General features: G+C 40.8%; 1 protein-coding gene across 2 annotated transcripts in view; it reads right to left on the bottom strand.

Annotated features, from left to right (window-relative positions):
- AMN1 (antagonist of mitotic exit network 1 homolog) overlaps nt 1-17,882 on the bottom strand; it is a 60,696-nt gene that overhangs the window by 8,141 nt on the left and 34,673 nt on the right. For both annotated transcript variants that reach the window (XM_025403012.1, XM_025403013.1), the window contains exon 6: nt 9,854-9,965. In XM_025403012.1, the coding sequence (XP_025258797.1) occupies nt 9,854-9,965 (112 nt within the window). The remainder of the gene's footprint in view (nt 1-9,853; nt 9,966-17,882) is intronic.

The following is a 17,882-nucleotide window of genomic DNA, read 5'->3' on the forward strand; positions in this document are numbered from 1 at the left end:
TGAATAACAAGGAAACAATAATATAGAATTAAGAAAAATATGAAATAAAAAAATGAGTTATCCTTTAAGCAAGGAATCAGCTTTAATTAAAGGGAAACCCTGACGCAAACCACTTGGGTCTTAAAATACTGTTTTGGCTGGGCATGGCAGCTCACGCCTGTAATCCCAGCACTTTGGGAGGCCAAGGTGGGTGGATCGCTTGAGCCCAAGAATTTGAGACCAGTCTGACCAACATGGTGAAACGCTGTCTCTATTTATAAATAAATAATAAAAATTTTAAATACTGTTTTGGCTCTTTGTGGCTAATCTTGACATCTATATTATCCAGAATCTACGTAAAGAACTTGCTGACTGGGTGCGGTGGCTCACACCTGTAATCCCAGCACTTTGGGAGGCTGAGGCAGGTGGATAACCTGAGGTCAGGAGTTCAAGACCAGCCTGGCCAACATGGTGAAACCCTATCTCTACTAAAAAAATACAAAAAAAATTAGCCAGGCGTGGTGGTGCACACCTTTAATCCCAGCTATTCGGGAGGCTGAGGTTGCAGTAATCTGAGATGGTGCCATTGCACTCCAGCCTGGGCGACAGAGTGAGACTCAGTCTCAAAAAAAAAAAGAACTTTCCCTTAAATCAGGTTGAAACAAATCCTAAGATTAAAATTCAAGTCAACTAAATTGAAAGCGGCAGATTTCCTGTTGGATTCTCCTGCCTCTCAGGGTAAAACATAAGGACTGTCTAACTCCTTTATTGCTTTTCTAAAATCCTCCATGTCTTTGAATACCGTGAAACATGCTTAATTATGAGAAAAGGCAATACCTGTCTGTTGCAAGAGATTAGCAAAGGTATGTAAGTTGAACTTACTAATAATCATTGAAGACCTAATGGAATTAAAATGCTTTGGTAAGTTTTAGGACGGGTGCAGTGGCTCACGCCTATAATTTCAGTACTTTGGGAGGCCGAGGTGGGCAGATCACCTGAGGTCAGGAGTTCAAGACTACGCTGGCCAAAATGATGAAAGCCTGTCTCTACTAAAAATACAAAAAATTGGCCAGGCATGGTGGCACCCGCTTGTGATCCCAACTCGAGAGACTGAGACAGGAGAATCGCTTGAACCCGGGAGGCGGAGGTTGCAGTGAGCCAAGATTGCGCCACTGCACTCCAGCCTGGGCAACAAAGAGCGAAACTCCATCTCAAAAAAAAAAAAAAGAGATTTAGTATTAAAAATTATTTTCATGCTGTTATAACAACTATAAAACTACATTTTTCTTTTTTTTTTTTTTGAGATGGAGTTTTGCTCTTTGTTGCCCAGGCTGGAGTGTAGTGGCACGATCTTGGCTCACTGCAACCTCCACCTCCCAGGTTCAAGTGATTCTTCTGTCTCAGCCTCCCGAGTAGCTGGGATTACAGGCGCCCGTCACCATGCCCGGCTAATTTCTGTATTTTTAGTAGAGATGGGGTTTCACCATGTTGGCCAGGCTGGTCTCAAACTCCTGAACTCAGGTGATCCACCTGCCTCGGCCCCCCCACAGTGCTGGGATTACAGGCATGAGCCACTGCACCCAGCCAAAACCATAATTTTCATATTTCTAATAGCAGCTTAGTTTTTATCCCTTCAGCAGAAACCAACTCAGAGTACTTATAACAGTTTCAAGTCCTAATTCATAATGTGAAGTTATGTTTTAGTCTGACCAAGGTTAAGAAATTTTATAAATACTTAGAAACATAGTTGAGAAAACAGGTTAATTCAGGAGATCTGATGGGAAATTACAGTGAGCAGTGCTAATTTGGGAGTCACGCTGCTTTGAGGGTAACAAGATAATTGCACATGCATATGCAAGTATAGTAAGTACTTTCTATAGAATATAAATTTTATTGTCTTAAATACTCATATGCATATATAAGAGGAATCATGTTATATAAGGTACCATGAAAGAAGAAAGGGCTTCCATGTATCAAACAAAAAACCCCCACAAACACAACCAGCATTTATCTTCCTTGGAAAAAGAAGAAATTAAAAATCAAATATAAGGTGAACATGTTAGCCCACTTTACTTCCATTCAATGATGTTAGCAAAAATATATATTATAGAAGATTTAGGGGTACTGATGGTTAAGTGGGAAGACTAGAAATGATCTGGGTAGTTAAAATTTCTTCAACTTTTTTCTCTTTAAAGAAAGTTTATTAATAAAAGCCATTTTATATGAACTATTAAAAAAATTTTTTTTGATGTGATGACTCAAGGTTGAATACATTGTATGAAGTCTTGCATTATTATTTTTATTTTATTTTATTTTATTTGAGACGGAGTTTTGCTCTTGTTGCTCAGGCTGCAGTATAGTGGCGTGATCTTGGCTTACTGCAACCTCTGCTTCCCGCATTCAAGCAATTCTCCTGCCTCACCCTCCCGAGTAGCTGGAATTATAGGCATACACCATCACGCCTGGCTAATTTTTGTATTTTCGGTGGAGACAGGGTTTCACCATGTTGGTCAGGCTGGTATCATAGTCCTGACCTCAAGTGATCCACCTGCCTCGGCCTCGCAAAGTTCTGGGATTACAGGTGTGAGCCACTGCACCCGGCCTCTTGCATTATTACTAATATTAGATCTCTCAATGTTATGATAATTGGCTATTATGCACAAGGCAAAGTCGAGATCCATAAGAGTTAAGTGATTTATTCGATGTTCTGGAGAGATGGTGGGGATGGGATCAGTGCTCGTTTTACTATATCTTAAGATTTTGATTCTAGTCTTAGCACTATTATTATTTTATTAGACAGCGAGTCTCAGTTAATGTTGCGCAGGCTGGTTTCAAACTCCTGGGGCCTCAAGTGAGCCTCCCACCTCAGCCTCCCGAGTAGCTGGGATTATAGGTGTGCACCACCATGCCCAGCTAATTAAATAAAAATTTTTATAGAAGCAGGGTTTGGCTATGTTGCCCAGGCTGGTGTCAAACTCCTGCATTCAAGTGATCCACCCACCCTGGCCTCCCAAAGTGCTGGGATTACAGGCATGAGCCACCACACCCTGCCACAAATAACATTTCAATATCTCACTTTCCTATTCTGTGAAATCAGGGATCAGAAAAATAACAATAGGTTGGCTAGGTTAATAAAAAAAGTGTTCTGTGCTAGAAATTTGGAAATGCTTGGACAAATAAAGTTAAACAGTTTCTTAGGTATAGTATTTCTCAGAGTCTTTGACAAATTAACACTCATAATAGTGGCATGCTGCACTTCACAAACTTTTTGGATGTATAAACACTTTTTGTTTTATGTTATGGCATACCATGTAACTGTAGTGAATCTGAAGGATTTCAGGGCAGAACAAGGAAAAAGATGTGACCACAAGGTGGCAGTGGGACACAACAAGCTCTTTTTGGACAGCGCTTTGACAGGTTTGTATGCCAGGAAGTCCCTCACAGCATGAGAGCTTCCAAAGGCAACAGTGTAGGGTGGCCACTACCCAGAAGGAGCAGGGTAAGAGCATTCCTGGAGGACTAGAGAGGGTGTATGTGTCATGATGTTGCTTAGCAGCAAGACTGGGGGTTCTCTAGGTTAGAGAGCTCCAAAGGGCAGCAGTGGGTTGGGGTCTTTTATAGCCCGGGGTTTTTATCTATGGATAGTAGATGTTGAGTGTAGTTTGCAGGGTATGTAAAGCAGGTGGGCTCTAGATGGCTAATAATTTGGTTATGTAGGCTATACTTAAACAATTGGATGTGTAAAAATTTGATTTGGTGCTGATGGGCTTTTGAGCTAACAGTTCTGGTTGCTGTGAAGAAGTAAACAACATGGGGCCCCAAAGGTCATTTTTAGATCATTTATGTAACAGTATCACCTAGTCCAGCATTTGCCAACTGTGATCTTCCAGATCAAAAATATTTTTATTCTATTCCAAATATTTTGAACTCCTGCCATTTCAATGTCTACTTCTACCACTTCTGGCAACCACACAAAAATATAAGAAGTGATTTGAAAGGGGTATGCTATTCTTTTTTTTTTTTTTTTTTGAGACAAAGTCTCACCCTGTCACTCAGGCTGGAGTGCAGTGGCACAATCTTGGCTAACTGCAACCTCTGCCTCCCAGGCTCAAGTGATCCTCCTGCCTTAGCCACCAGAGTAGCTAGGATTACAGGCATGCACCACCATGCCCAGCTAATTTCTGTATTTTTAGTAGAGACAGGGTTTCACCATATTGGCCAGGCTGGTCTCAAATTCCTAATCTCAAGTGATCTGCCTGCCTTGACCTCCCAAAGTGTGGGACTACAGGCATGAGCTACCACACCTAGCCAGAAAATGATATGCTATTCTTGTTGCAAATGCTGAAGGTGACTGATAATTTTTCTTTACCATAAAGCAGTGGTTCCCAAAGTGTAGTCTGCATATTCTATAGTCTGAGGCCCTTTCAGGGTTGTGAACTGAACTAGTTACTTTTTTCATGGAACACCATTTTCACTTTTTAAAAGAATGACTGATACGGTTTGCTGTGTCACCACCCAAATCTCATCTTGAATTGTAGCTCCCACAATTCCCATGTGTCATGAGAAGGACCCAGTGGGAGGTAATTGAATCATGGGGGCAAGTCTTTCCTGTGCTGTTCTTATGATAATAAGTCTCATGAGATCTGACGGTTTTAAAAGGGGAAACCCCTTTCTCTTGGCTTTCATTCTCTCTTGTCTGCCGCCATGTAAGATGTGCCTTTCGCCTTCAGCCATGATTGTGAGGCTTCCCCAGCCACATGGAACTGTGAGACCATTCAACCTCTTTTTCTTTGTAAGTTACCCAGTCTTGGGTATGTCTGTATCAGCAGTGAGAAAATGGACTGATACAATGACTACAGTGTAAGGTTATTCTTATTTGAGTACTTGACAGACTATTTCATGAAAATAGAAGAAATGAGGCTGTCATTTTTTTTTTTTTTTTGAGATGGAGTCTCGCTCCATTGCCCAGGCTGGAGTGCAGTGGCTCAATCTCGGCTCACTCCTAGCTCCGCCTCCTGGGTTCACACCATTCTCCTGCCTCAGCCTCCTGAGTAGCTGGGACTACAGGTGCCCACCACCACACCCAGCTAACTTTTTTATATTTTCAGTAGAGATGGGGTTTCAGTGTGTTAGCCAGGATGGTCTTGATCTTGATCTTGATCTCCTGACCTCATGATCCACCCTCCTCGGCTTCCCAAAGTGCTGGGATTACAGGCGTGAGCCACCACACCCAGCCAAGGCTGTCATTTCAAAGAAAACAAATGACAGAAATTGTTGTCAGTGATAAAGCTTTGGCTTTCAAGTGAATTTTGGAAGCCTCATAGCTGCCACTGTGATCTTGAAAGCTATCCAGGACCTTTCTAATTGAAAGGTTCTAATGACATCAGTCATGATATTAACAATTGATTTTTGTTTTGGATAATAAAATGTGTCAATATTTAAAAGATCTGTATAACTCGGAAAACCAGTATCTTCCAGACTGCCAGTGCATGATGTTACAAAATCATGCATTGGTAAAGATCAACTTAAAATTCAAAACAGATTAGTGGATCATAAACACAAATGTATGAAAAGTTCATTGATATGTTTTCAACTTCCACATTGCAACAACCCGTAAGAAATTACCACTTGCTGAGTTTTGGGGTATCAAAGAAGAGTATCCACAATGATCTGAAAAGTGATGATCTGAATGAAAATATATCTCTTTTCTAGGTAACAGATTTATGATTTTAAAAAAATGAATGTCTATTAAAAATTTATCTGTTTTAACACAAATTTTAATTGAACAAATACACATAAACAAAAACTCTTTGGGATCCTCAATGATTTTTTTTTTTGAAACGGAGTCTCCCTCTGTTGCCCAGGCTGGAATGCAGTGGCGCGATCTCAGCTCACTGCAAGCTCCGCCTCCCATGTTCACACCATTCTCCTGCTTCAGCCTCCCGAGTAGCTGGGACTACAGATGCCCGCTACCATGCCCGGCTAATTTTTTTGTATTTTTAGTAGAGACAGGGTTTCACCAGTTAGCCAGGATGGTCTCGATCTCCTGACCTCGTGATCCGCCCGCCTCAGCCTCCCAAAGTGCTGGGATTACAGGCGTGAGCCACTGCACCCCGCCTGGGACCCTCAATAAGTTTTAAGAACGTAAATGGGTCCTGGGGTATATTTGAAAAATACTACCAGAAAGTATTATTTCAATTACTGAAACCTACAAATGGTAAAGTGTTTTCTCATCACCAACATAAAAATATGAAGGTAAAACCAATAGAATTGCTCTGAAATATACAGGGAATACAAAATCTAAGATGCTTCTTTAGTGAGTTACATTTATATCATATATCTTTTAGATTTTTATAAATTTTGTTTTCTCTCTCTCTATATATTTTTGAGATGGAGTCCCACTCTGTTGCCAGGCTGGAGTGCAGTAAGATGATCTTGGCTCACTACAACCTCTGCCTTCCAGGTTCAAGCAATTCTCCTGCCTCAGCCTCCCAAGTAGCTGGGATTACATGCACCCAGCATCACACCCAGCTAATTTTTGTATTTTTAGTAGACACGGGGTTTCACCTGTTTGGCCAGGCTGGTCTTGAACTCCTGACCTCAAGTGATCCACCCACCTCAGCCTCCCAAAGTGTTGGGATTACAGGGGTGAGCCACTGTGCCTGGCCTATAATGGTATTTTAATTTGTATGTTGAACAAGGATTGCTCTTAAGGTACAACATTAACAGCAACTCTACTTTTGTCTCCCTTGGTCCCTCCAAAGCTGTCCATTGAAGGATCATTCTTCCCCTGCTCTTTAATGAAAATTTAGTTAATACCATGACTTCAAATTATTTCCACTATAGCACGCTCAACCAGCTGGGCACGGTGACTCACGCTTGTAATCCCAGCACTTTGGGAGAGCAAGGTGGGCGGATCACCTTAGGTCAGGAGTTCAAGAACAGCCTGGCCAACATGGTGAAACATGATTTCTACTAAAAATACAAAAATTAGCCGGGTGGGATGGTGGGCATCTGTAATCCCAGCTACTTGGGGGGCTGAGGCAGAAGAATCACTTGAACCTGGGAGGCGGAAGTTGCAGTGAGTTGAGATTGCACCACTGCACTCCAGCCTGGGAGACAGAGCAAGGCTCAGTCTCGGAAAAAAAAAAAGAAACAAACAAAAAAAAGGATGCTCAACCACATTTGTTTTCTGTTTTTTGTTTTTGGAAACAGAGTTTCACCCTTGTTGCCCATGCTGGAGTGCAATGACTTGATCTCAGCTCATTGCAATCATTTAGTGTGATTAAGCTCATTGCACTCATTAATCATTTAGTGTGATTAAGCTTTCCTGGTGTCTGTCTGGAATCAAACCAACTCGGCATTTATCTTAAATCCATGATCTGTTAACATATCTTTGGTTACTAGTGATCTCTATAATGACATAATTTATCTCAAAAGACTCCTTGGTTTGAAAATCTGATTAACCACTCCAGTATGTTTTCCAGACTTGAAAACTGGTATTTACGCCGGGGATGGTGATTCACGCCTGTAATCCCAGCACTTTGGGAGACTGAGGCAGGTGGATCACCTGAGGTCAGAAGTTCAAGACCAGCCTGGACAACATGGTGAAACCCTGTCTCTATTAAAAATACAAAAATTAGCTGGGCAGGGTGGTGCAAGCCTGTAATGCCAGCTACTTCGGAGGCTGAGGCAGGAGAAGCACTTGAACCCAGGAGGTGGAGGTTGCAGTGAGCCAAGATCGTGCCACTGCACTCCAGCCTGGGTGACAGAGTGAGATTCTGCCTCAAAAAAAGAAAAAAGAAAATTGGTATTTGTTGCTTCTCTCTACAGATGCTTCTCAATTTATGATGGGGTTACACCCTGATAAACTCATTATAAGTCGAAAATACACAAAGTCGAAAATGCGTTCAATATATCTAACTTACTGAACAATATACCTTAGCCTAGCCTACATGTTCAGAACACTTAAATTAGCCTACAGGTGGGCACAATTATCTGACACAAAGCCTATTTTTAAATAAAGTGTTGACTATCTCATGTAATCTATTGAATATTATACTGAAAGTGAAAAAAATGGTTGCCTAGGTTCTTGAAGTATGGCTTCTACTGAATGCATATGGCTTTTGCACCATTGTAAAGTCAAAAAACTGTAAATTGATCATTTTAAGTCAGGGATCATCTGTGTGGTGACCGCCACCATGCCCAACCAATTAATTTTTAATAGCTTAAAAATAATCCACATGATATAAAATTCAAAAGATATAAAAGGGTATACAATGACATTTTTTTCCTACTCTTGTTCCTTTATGACTTTCTGTGGAGCTAACCCCAGTTAACAGTTTCTTGTTTTCTTTTTTCTTTCTTTTTTTGACACAGGGTCTCACTCTGTTACCCAGACTGGAGTGCAGTGGGGGTGATCATGACTCACTGCAGCCTCGACGTCCCAGGCTCAAGTGATCCACCAGCCTTAGCCTCCCACAGTGCTGGGATTACAGTTATAAGCCACCGCACCCAGCCACCAGTGTCCTTGCTGGCTCCAGTTTCGTAAGAAATGTCTTTGCATAAAGTAAGATCTAATCTTCACTACAGATGTCACTGATACCCAGATACAATCTATGGTTACAGCCTTGGTTAAGGCTGGAAACCTAAAAATAAAAGTAAGAAGTTGTCAAAGGGACTTCCTAAAAATAAAAGAGAAGTTGTCAAAGGAACTTCCAGGATAACTTAACCTACAGAATAATTGTTTAGACTGGTGGCTCACGCCTGTGATCCCAGCACTTTGGGAGGCTGAAGTGGGTGGATCATGAGGTCAGGAGCCTGGCCTGGCCAATATGGTGAAACCCCATCTCTACTAAAAATACAAAAATTACTTAGATGTGGTGACATGCGCCTGTAGTCCTAGCTACTTGAGAGGCTGAGGCAGGAGAATCACTTGAACCTGGAAGGCAGAGGCTGCAGTGAGCCAAGATCGCACCACTGCACTCCAGCCTGGGCAACAGAGCAAGACTGCCTCAAACTTCATGTTGGTCAGGCTAGTCTCAAACTCCCGGCCTCAGGTGATCCACCCGCCTTGGCCTCCCAAAGTACTGGGGTTATAGGCATGAGCCACCGTGCCCGGCTATTCTGATCCTAATGTCTGCAGTTTGATAATAGTTAACGAGTCATTTAGTGTATTTGATAGATGTAATATAAACTTGAAATTTTCTTATTGTTTACATAAAGCATCATGTTCAATATCATGAACACAATCACTGCTGCCATCATAATCCTCTTCATAGCTAACATTTATTGAGCACTGGCCACCACCTTCATTTATCGTTATCATGACTAACATTTATTGAGCTCTTACTATGTGCAAGGCCATCATATAAAGAATTGTCAGAGGCTGGGCACAGCAGCTCACGTCTATAACCCTAGCACTCTGGGAGGCCGAGACAGGTGGATTGCCTGAGCTCAGGAGTTCGAGACCAGTGTGGGCAACACGGGGAAATCCCGTCTCTGCTAAAAACACACAAAAAATTAGCCTGGCGTGGTGGCTCGTGCCTGTAGTCCCAGCTACTTAGGAGGCTGAGACAGGAGAATTGCTTGAACCCAGGAGGTGGAGGTTGCAGTGAGCTGAGATTGCGCCACTGCACTCTAGCTTGGGTGACAGAGCGAGACTCTGTCTCCCAAAAAATAAAAAATAAAAAACAAACAAAAAAAAGAATTGTCAGATAATCATGACATAGTATTTATGAGGTAGGTACTCTCATTATGCCTGTTTTACAGATGAGGAAACTGAATAATGAAATGGGTTAAGTAATGTACTCAAGGTCACACAGTTAGTAAAAATGAAGCCAGGATTTGAACCCAAGCAGTCTAACGCACTAACCTGTTATCAAGGGGCATCCATGGAAGAGTAATATACGTATCTGAGGACAGTAAGTAAGGACAGCTTCTACAGCCCCATCAGTCAGATTTACACAATGTCCCATATGAATCTCCTATGCAAAAATAAAATAAAGTCAAATGAAGACAAAGATCTATAATAACAGTACGAACAATTTTGAGAAACATTCTGATACAAAAAGAACCAGGTATCTACTTGCAAGAAAAAGTATATAGAAAAGACCAATGTAAGTCTGAAGTAATTTGGATGGAGCAGCTTAAAAAGTTAAATGCCCAACCATTTTATAAAGTAATGTGTAATATCTATTAAAGCTGAAGATGAGTATGCCCCAGAACCCAGCAATTCCAATTGTTGATCTATATTATAGAGAATCTCTTCTACGTGTGCACAAGGAAACAATTTATAAATACGCCTTTTGTAGTATTACTTGTAATAGTAAAAAAAAGTGCTGAACGGGAAAATCAATGCTTTATAAATAGAATAAGGGAAAACAGCTAAAATGAAAAATATCTACTTGTATTAATAGACATAAATCTCAAACATGTTAGTTCAGGCCCTCTGGCAAACAGTATGGTAGTATCTTATAAAAATACTGTATTTAAAAAAACATGTATTTGCTATATGACCCAGCAATTTCACTCATAGGCATTTACCCAAGAAAAATGAAAACATATGTCTCCACAGAGGTTTGTATGCAAATGTCTGTAGCAGTATTCCTAACAGTCTAAAACTGGCAACAACCCAAATGTCCATCAAATGATAAAATTATTTTTTAATTTTTAAAAAATTTCCATAGGTTTTTGGGGGAACAGGTGGTATTTGGTTACGTAAGTTCTTTAATGGTCATTTGTGAGATTTTGGTGCACCCATCAACCAAACAGTATACACAGAACCCGATTTTTAGTCTTTTACCCCTCACCTTCTTCCCACCCTTTCCCCAAGTCCCCAAAGTCCATTGTGTCATTCTGATGCCTTTGCATCCTCACAGTTTGTCTCCTACTTATGAGTGAGAACATATGATGTTTGCTTTTCCATTCCTGAGTTAATTCACTTAGAAGAATAGTCTCCAGTCCCATCCAGGTTGCTGTGAATGCCATTAATTCATTCGTTTTTATGGCTGAGTAGTATTCCATTGTATACATTTACCACCGTTTCTGTATCCACTCATTGATTGATGGGCATTTGGGTTGGTTGCACATTTTTGCAATTGCAAATTGTACTGCTATAAACATGTGTGTGCAAGTATCTTTTTCGTATAATGACTTCCGTTTCTCTGGGTAGACACCCAGTAGTGGGATTGCTGGATCAAATGGTACTTCTACTTTTAGTTATTTAAGGAATCTCCACACTGTTTTCGATAGTGGTTGTGCTAGTTTACATTCCCACCAGCAGTGTAGAAGTGTTCCCTGTTCACTGCATCCACACCAACATCTATTATTTTTTGATTTTTTTGATTATGGCCATTCTTACAGGAGGTGGTATTACATTGTGGTTTTGATTTGCATTTCCCCAATCATTAGTGATGTTGAGCATTTTTTTATGTTTGTTGGCCGTTTGTATATCTTCTTTTGAGAATTGTCTATTCATGTTCTTAGCCCACTGTTTGATGGGACTGTTTGCTTTTTTTCTTGCTAATTTGAGTTTGTTCTAGATTCTGGATATTAGTCCTTTGTCAGATGTATAGATTGTGAAGATTTTTCTCCCACTCTGTGGGTTATCTGTTTACTCTGCTGACTGTTCCTTTTGCTGTGCAAAAGCTCTTTTAAGTTTAATTAAATCCCAGCTATTTATCTTTCCATCACATGGTAAAATTATAAATAAATTATGGCATATCCATACTATGGAATACTACTTAGCAATAAGAAGGGGCTGAGCGCAGTGGCGCACACCTGTACTCCTAGCACTTTGGGAGGCCGAGGTGGGTGGATCACGAGGTCAGGAGATCGAGACCATCCTGGCTAACATGGTGAAACCCCTCGTCTGTACTAAAAATACAAAAAAAATAGCTGGGCGTGGTGGCACGTGCCTGTATTCCCAGCTACTCTGGAGGCTGAGGCAGGAGAATCATTTGAACCTGGGAGATGGAGGTTGCAGTGAGCTGAGATTGTGCCACTGCACTCCAGCCTGGGCAACAGAGTGAGACTCCATCTCGGGGGGAAAAAAAAAAAAGAAATGAAATATTAACATATGCAACAACATGGATCAATCTCGCAAACACTATGCTAAGTGAAGGAAGTAAAATAAAGAAATAAAACCCAAAATACTATATTATATTCTGCAGAATTCCATTTACATCAAATTATATTTATATAAAGTTGAATTTATATACAACTATAGAAAAGCCAAAACAATGACAAAGTAAATCAGTGGTTGCCTAAGAGAGGGTCACAGAAGGGGATCAACTACAAAGGACTAGAGACAAAAAAACAAAATAAAACCACAGAGAAAACAGACAACTTTTTAGGGTGATGAAAATGTTTATGTATCAATTGTGGTGGTGGTTATATGGCTGTATAACAATTACCAAAATTTGTCCAACTATGCACATAAAATGAATGAATTTTCTTGTATGTAAATTATACCTCAATTACACCTGAAAAATTTCAGAAAATAATTTTGAATAACACAAATTGTAAAGGGACATATATTATGAAGCTATTATGTAAAATTTGAAAACATATAAAACAAGGCTATGTCATATTTATGGATTTATACATAATAGAAAAAGTATCCATTTCTGTCTGAGCAGGGTCCACAGGAAGGAAAAAAAGAAAAGGTATCCAAACATGCAAGGAGAGATACATAATCATATTTAGGATAGTGGTTACCTCTGAAGGCAGAAAGGGAGAATAATTGAGCGTGGCTTTAGATGTAACATTATTTTATTTTATTTTACTTTATGTTTTTTTGAGACAGAGTTTCATTCTTGTTGCCCAGGCTGGAGTGCAATGGAGCAGTCTCGGCTCATTGCAACCTCCATTCCAGGGTTCAAGTGATTCTTCTGCCTCAGCCTCCCGAGTAGCTGGGATTACAGGCGTGTGCGACCACGCCTGGCTAATTTTTGTATTTGTAGTAGAGACAGGATTTCACCACGTTGGTCAGGCTGGCCTCAACTCTGACCTCAAGTGATCCACCGGCCTCGCCTCTCAAAGTGTTGGGATTACAGGCGTGAGCTACTGCACCCAGCTGTAACATTATTTTAGAAAAAGAACAAATCCAGCACTTTGGGAGGCCAAGGCGGGCAGATCACCTGAGATCAGGAGTTCAAGACCAGCGTGGCCAACACAGTGAAACCCCATCTCTACTAAAAATACAAAAATTGGCTGGGTGTGGTGATGTGCACCTGTAGTCCCAGCTACTTGGGAAGCTGAGGCAGAAGACTCACTTGAACCTGGGAGGTGGAGGCTGCAGTGAGCCGAGATCACTGCATACCAGCCTGAGTGACAAAGTGTAACTCTGTCTCAAAAACAACAACAACAACAACAACAAAAACCAAATTAAATGAAGGCATTAAAAAAAAGAAAATTCTGGCAGATTAGGGTCTTACTGAAATTGCATACTCATAGCATAACTTTTATGGAAAACAATTTAGGACTGTTAAAAAAGTATTCATACCTATTAATCCATTTGTTCCATTTTGGGGAGTTCATTATAGCAACAGAAGGAAAAGTGATTGTCCCAATATATAATTATTTCTAATAGTTAAAAACCAGAAACAATCTGAATTACCAACAATAAAAAACAAGTAAAGTATGTTACATCATATGGACAGTCTGTTCTCTGATATGCCGGGATCTAGAACAGTAAATGCTTAATATTTATTAATAAATGAAATTTTATACTGCAAATTAAATTTTAATTGTAAGGATTTTTGTAGAAACTTATGAAATGACTGTAATATAAGGCCAAGAATGTGATAACATTTATTGAGGTACTACCACGTATCTGGAATTGTATTAAAAGCTGAGGATAAAATGAACAAGATGATGAACACAATGATCAACAGAGATTTCAGAAACGATCATGATATTTGCTAAATGTTGTAACATAAGTTTGTACTGAGTGCTTGTCGATCTTTTTTTTCTTTAATTTTATAATTTTTTAATTTTTTTGAGACAACGTCTCACTCTGTTCCCCAAGCTGGAGTGCAGTGGTGCAAACACAGTTCACTGTAGCCTCAACCTCCCAAGTTCAATTGATCTCCCCACCCCAGCTTCCCGAGTGGCTGGGAGTACGGGCATGCACCACCACCTCTGGCTAATTTTTTTTTTTTAGATGGAGTTTCGCTTTTGTTGTCCAGACTGAGTGCAATGGCATGATCTCAGCTCACTGCAACCTCCACCTCCCAGGTTCAAGCCTTAGCCTCCTGAGTAGCATGCACTGCCACACCCAGCTAATTTTGTATTTTCAGTAGAGACAGTGTTTCTCCATGTTGGTCAGGCTCGTCTCCGAACTCCCGACCTCACGTGATCCACCTGCCTCGGCCTCCCAAAGGGCTGGGATTACAGGCGTGAGCCACCATGTCTGGCCAATTTTTGTATTTTTCCTTTTTTTTTTTTAGATGGAGTTTTGCTCTTGTTGCCCAGGCTAAAGTGCAATGGTGTGATCTCAGCTCACCACAACCTCTGCCTCCTGGGTTCAAGTGATTCTCCTGCCTCAGCCTCCTGAGTAGTTGGGATTACAGGCATGAGCCACCACACCTGGCTAATTTTGTATTTTTAGTAGAGACAGGGTTTCTTCATGTTAGTCAGGCTGGTCTCAAACTCCCAACCTCAGGTGATCCACCCGCCTTGGCCTCCCAAAGTGCTGGGAATACAGGCATGAGCCACCGTGCCCAGCCTGTATTTTTCATAAGGACAAGGTTTCACTATGTTGCCCAGGCTGTTCTTGAACTCCTGGGCTCAAGGGATCCACTTGCCTTGGCCTCCCAAAGTGCTGAAATTACAGAAGTGAGCTACTGCATTTGGCTTCTTGTCAATCTTTAGTAAAGGTCCTTAGACCTTTAATCAAATTGATTTCCAAATTATAAATAATTTAGCAACATTAATAATTTAATTTCCCAGAATAGAACAAATTAAAAGCAACAGATTAAAATGTGATGAAAGGTAGGCCTCTGCATTACCTATGAGAGTAATCAGTTAAAAAAAAAAAAAAAAGTTAGGGCTGGGTGCAATGGCTCACACCTGTAATCCGAGCACTTTGGGAGGCCAAGGAGGGTGGATCACCTGAAATCAGGCGTTTGAGACCAGCCTGGCCAACATGGTGAAACCCTGGCTCTACTAAAAATACAAAAATTAGCTGGACGTGGTGGCAGCTGCCTGTAATCCTAGCTACTTGGGAGGCTGAGGCAGGAGAATTGCTTGAACCCGGAAGGCGGAGGTTGCAGTGAGCTGAGATTGCACCATTGCACTCTAGCCTGGGCCACAAAAGCGAAACTCTGTCTCAAAAAAAAAAAAAGAAAGAAAAAAAAATGTAAGCCAGACATGGTGGCTTATACCTGTAATTCCAGCACTTTGGGAAGCCAAGGCAGAACTGCTTGAGTCCAGGAGTTCGAGATCATCCTGGGCAACATGGCAAGACCCGGCTCTACAAAAAATAAAAAAGTAGCCAGGAGTGGTGGCACACACATGTAGCCCCAGCTATTCAGGAAGCTGAGGTGGGAGGACTGCTTGAGCCAGGGCAGTCAAGGCTGCCGTAAGCCATGATCGGGCCCGTGTACTCCACCCTGGGTGACAGAACAAGACCCTGTCTCAAAAAACAAAATTTAAGTTTGTCCTTCAGTTTGAGTCAGAGGATGCTATAAACCAAAGGTTAAAGTGTATTCACTCAGGCCATGCATGTGGCTCACACCTGTAGTGATCCAGCACTTTAGGAGGTTAGGACAGGGGGATCACTGAGGCCAGGAGTTTGAGACCAGCATGGGCAACATAACAAGATGCTGTCTCAACAAAACAAAACAATTTTTTAAAAAATATATTCACTCTACTTTGTTTAAGGAAGGCATTAAGTTCTAATAAATTTCTAATAAATTTCCATTAAAATGTTTTGGCACTTTGGAATAATCTTTAGAAAACAAAAAATAAAAAATGTAATGATATGGCACTACAGTCACCAACACTTACTGGTTATTGCATTTTGTTCTCATTCTGCTTAGGTTGGGGCTCTTAATTTTATAATGCTGAGGTAAATATGTTAGTATGTTTACTATCATGCATAACAACTAATTTCTTGATGGTTTTATTTGAAGGTGATTAAGTTAACTGAGAACTTTATTTAAAATTATAGTAATTACAGGATAATGTTGTAAGCATTACATAACCTACTGAATATAATGCAGTTAGTATACAGCCTGGCATAACAGTAAGTGCTCGACAAATGTTTGCACTTAAAATACCAAAAATTACTGCTCCTGCATTTAGGATGCAACTTGGAATTCAAAACTTGGTATAATAATAATATGGTAATTTCTTTCTTTCTTTTTTTTTTCAAGATGGAGTTTCATTCCTGTTGCCCAGGCTGGAGTGCAATGGTGCAATCTCGGCTCACTGAAACCTCCCACCTCCCAGGTTCAAGCGATTCTCCTGCCTCAGCCTCCCAAGTAGCTGGGATTACAGGTACTTGCCATCATGCCCAGCTAATTTTTGTATTTTTAGTAGAGATGGGGTTTTTCCATGTTGGCCAGGCTGGTCTTGAACGCCTGACTTCAGGTGATCCACCTGTCTCGGCCTCCCAAAGTGCTGGGATTATAGGCATAAGTCACCATGCTCAGCCTAACGTGGTTCTTAATAAAATATTTAAAATATATATATGCTACCAAGACCCAGATATATAAGATCACAAAAAAGAATCTCTTTGGGCAATAACTCAAGGATAAATATTTTGGCAAAAATATGCATTGTCATTCCATTACAATAGTTGGCTTTTTAAACAAATGTATTTATGGTCGGGCATGGTGGCTCACACCTATAATCCTAGCACTTTGGGAGGCCGAGGGGGGTGTATCACCTGAGGTCAGAAGTCTGAGACCAGCCTGGCCAACATGGCAAAACCCTGTCTCTAATAAAAAAATATAAAAATTAGCTGGATGTGGTTAGCACATGCCTGTAGTCCCAGCTACTTAGGAGACAGAGGCTGGAGAATCGCTTGAACTTGGGACATGGAGATTACAGTGAGCTGAGATCACACCACTGCACTCCAGCCTGGGCGACAGAGCAAGACTCCATCTCTAAATAAATAAATAAATATTAAAATGAAAAAAGTACTTAATTAATTTATTTAAGATACAAGGTCTCACTATGTTGCCAGGCTGGACTCCAATTCTTGGGTTCAAGAGATCCTCCTGCCTCAGCCTCCCTGAGTAGCTGGGACTACAGGCATGCACCACTGTACCCTATTAAAATAGTTATTTTTACTAACATTTTTATAATTCATTTACAGCTGCTTACTTCCAAAAAGGATTTGATGTAGCTTACTGTTAAACTGCATAGTTATATTATACCACTTGTCAACTGCGGAAGGCGAAAACCAAAATCCTGGAATAAAAGGCTTCTTAATATATTTAGAAATAGGTTACAAGTGTATTAGTGGGCCAGGCGCGGTGGCTCAAGCCTGTAATCCCAGCCCTTTGGGAGGCCAAGACGGGCGGATCACGAGGTCAGGAGATAGAGACCATCCTGGCTAACGTGGTGAAACCCCATCTCTACTAAAAAAAAAAATACAAGAAAACTAGCTGGGCGAGGTGGCAGGTGCCTATAGTCCCAGCTACTCGGTAGGCTAAGGCAGGAGAATGGCATAAACCCAGGAGGCAGAGCTTGCAGTGAGCTGAGATCCGGCCACTGCACTCCAGCCTGGGCGCTAGAGCGAGACTCTGTCTCAAAAAAAAAAAAAGGAAAAAGAAAATCAATTGATGTAATTCTCCGTTTTAATAGAGTAAAAGAGAAAAACCATTTGCTCATTTTAATAGATAAAGAAAACGCATTTGATAAAATTTAATACTTATTATAAAAATTCT

This window comes from Theropithecus gelada, chromosome 11, assembly GCF_003255815.1.
Source record: "Theropithecus gelada isolate Dixy chromosome 11, Tgel_1.0, whole genome shotgun sequence".
In the NCBI taxonomy this organism is placed as follows: domain Eukaryota; kingdom Metazoa; phylum Chordata; class Mammalia; order Primates; family Cercopithecidae; genus Theropithecus; species Theropithecus gelada.